The 2,055-nt window shown below is 41.2% G+C and overlaps 1 protein-coding gene across 1 annotated transcript in view; it reads left to right on the top strand.

The window, feature by feature from the left end:
- The window catches only part of LOC105813253 (circadian locomoter output cycles protein kaput-like), a gene marked incomplete at both ends in the record, with an annotated part of 19,176 nt that extends 17,166 nt beyond the window's left edge, over positions 1-2,010 (top strand). Inside the window, 2 exons of the mRNA XM_012647901.1 lie at positions 1,598-1,668; positions 1,764-2,010. Of these exons, the coding sequence (XP_012503355.1) occupies positions 1,598-1,668; positions 1,764-2,010 (318 nt within the window). The remainder of the gene's footprint in view (positions 1-1,597; positions 1,669-1,763) is intronic.
- Positions 2,011-2,055: the final 45 nt, after the last annotated feature.

Below are 2,055 nucleotides of genomic sequence, written 5' to 3'. Positions count from 1 at the left end.
TGGTTGTTGCCATCACCCTCCACCATCTCCAGAACTTTGTCTTTCCCAAACTGAAACTCCATCCCCGTTAAACAGCCCCCATCCCCCAGCCCTTAGCAACCACCACTGTAAGCAGTGACTCCCCGTTCTCCCTTCCCCCAGCCCCTGGTAACCTCTGTTTTGCTTTCTGTCTGTGAATTCGACTACTCTAAGTACCTCCTGTAAGTGGAATCATGCTGTAGTATTTGTTCATTCGTGACTGGTGTATTTCACTTAGCAGGATGCTCGCGTTGTAATGTGTGTCAGGATCTCCTTCCTTTTTAAGGCTAAATAATATTCCACTGTATGTATATACCACGTTTGCTTATTCATTCCATCTGTCAGTGGATTCTTGGGTTGCTTCACCTTTTGGCTATTGTGAATAATGCCACTACTTATGAATATGAGTGTACAAATATCTGCGTCCCTGCTTTCACTTCTTTTGGATATATACCTGGGAGTGGAATTGCTTTATGTGATAATTCTATATTTGATTTTTTTTTGAGGCACTGCATAATGTTTTCCATGGTGGCTATAGCATTTTATATTCCCATCAGCAGTGTACAAGGGTTTCTCCACATCCTTGCCAACTGGTTTTTTCTGTTGTTGTTTTTTGGGTTTTTTTATAATAGCCATCCTGATGGGTGTAAAGTGGTCTTTCATTGCGACTTAGCTTTGCATTTCTCTGATGATTAGTGATGTTGAGCACATTTTCATGTGCCTATTAGCCATTTGTATATCTTCTTTGGAGAAACGTTTATTCATGTTTGACCTTTGCCCATTTTTTAATTGGGTTGATTGTTGGTGAATTGTGGGAATTCTTATATATTTTGGTTATTAACCCCTTATCCAGTTGCTCACTGCACAAAGATCCAACTATTGAGACAAGAGGATTGCCAAGGAAGAAAGGAATTTTAATGTGAAAGACGTCTGTTGAGAGAATGGGAGAAATAGTCTCAAATCCGTCTTCCAGACCAACAGAGATCTGGGCTTTCTAAGGAGGGGCCGTGGGGATGGTGATTCTTGGCTTCAGGAATTTTACCTTGGGGCCTTGGGAATCTAACTCTTTTGTCTTGTAAAAATTCAGCTAATTCTGGGAAACAACTCAAAAAGTTCAAGGAGTTTAGCTGAGGGAGGAGACTATAAAAAAACACATAGGGGTCATTGAAATTTGTTCATAGAGCTGGTTACATCATCAGATATATGATTTGCAAACATTTTCTCCCATTCGCGGGTTACCTTTCTCTCTGTTGATAGTGCACAGAAATGTAATAGACAGAGTTTTTAATTTGATGTAGTCCAGTATATCTCTCTCTTTCTTTCGTTGCTTGTGCTTTTGGTGTCATGTCCAAGAAATCATTGTCAAATCCAATGTCATGAAGCATTTCTCCTGTGTTTTCTTAAGAGTTTTATGTTTTAGCTCTTATGTTTAGGTCTTTGATCCATTTTTGAGTTAATTTTTGTATATGATGTGAGGTAAGAGTCCAACTTCATTCTTTTGAATATGGAAATCCAAAAAAATTTTGGATTTTTGTCATGTTGAGTTTGCTATATATATTTTTTGTTTGATATCCCAAAGGGAATTTTTAAAAACATGAAATCAGATAGGAATATAAAGCTTTTAAAAAGCTGGGTTGGCAGTATCATCGGGTATTATTATATCTTAGATTAAGTATTCAGCCCACTGCCTTTTAGGATGTATACCTTGTATTTTTGACTCCAACTTCTTTTCTTTCTTCTAACAGATTTTCTCAAGGTCAGCAACTCGTGACCAAATTAGTGACTGCTCCTGTAGCTTGTGGGGCGGTCATGGTGCCCAGCACTATGCTCATGGGCCAGGTGGTGACCGCCTACCCCACCTTCGCTGCGCAGCAGCAGCAGGCGCAGGCGCTGGCGGTCACGCAGCAGCAGAATTCCCAGGAACCGCAGCTCGCTTCCGCGCAGCAACCATCTCAGGCTCAGCTGACCCAGCCGCCGCAGCAGTTTCTGCAGGTAATCCTCCCTGCGGGGAAGCTGCCTCACACCGTGTACTTTTCT

The sequence above is a fragment of the Propithecus coquereli genome, unplaced genomic scaffold, assembly GCF_000956105.1.
Source record: "Propithecus coquereli isolate 6110/MARCELLA unplaced genomic scaffold, Pcoq_1.0 Scaffold2743, whole genome shotgun sequence".
Lineage (NCBI taxonomy): Eukaryota > Metazoa > Chordata > Mammalia > Primates > Indriidae > Propithecus > Propithecus coquereli.
This window is presented reverse-complemented; position numbering and strand designations above follow the sequence as displayed.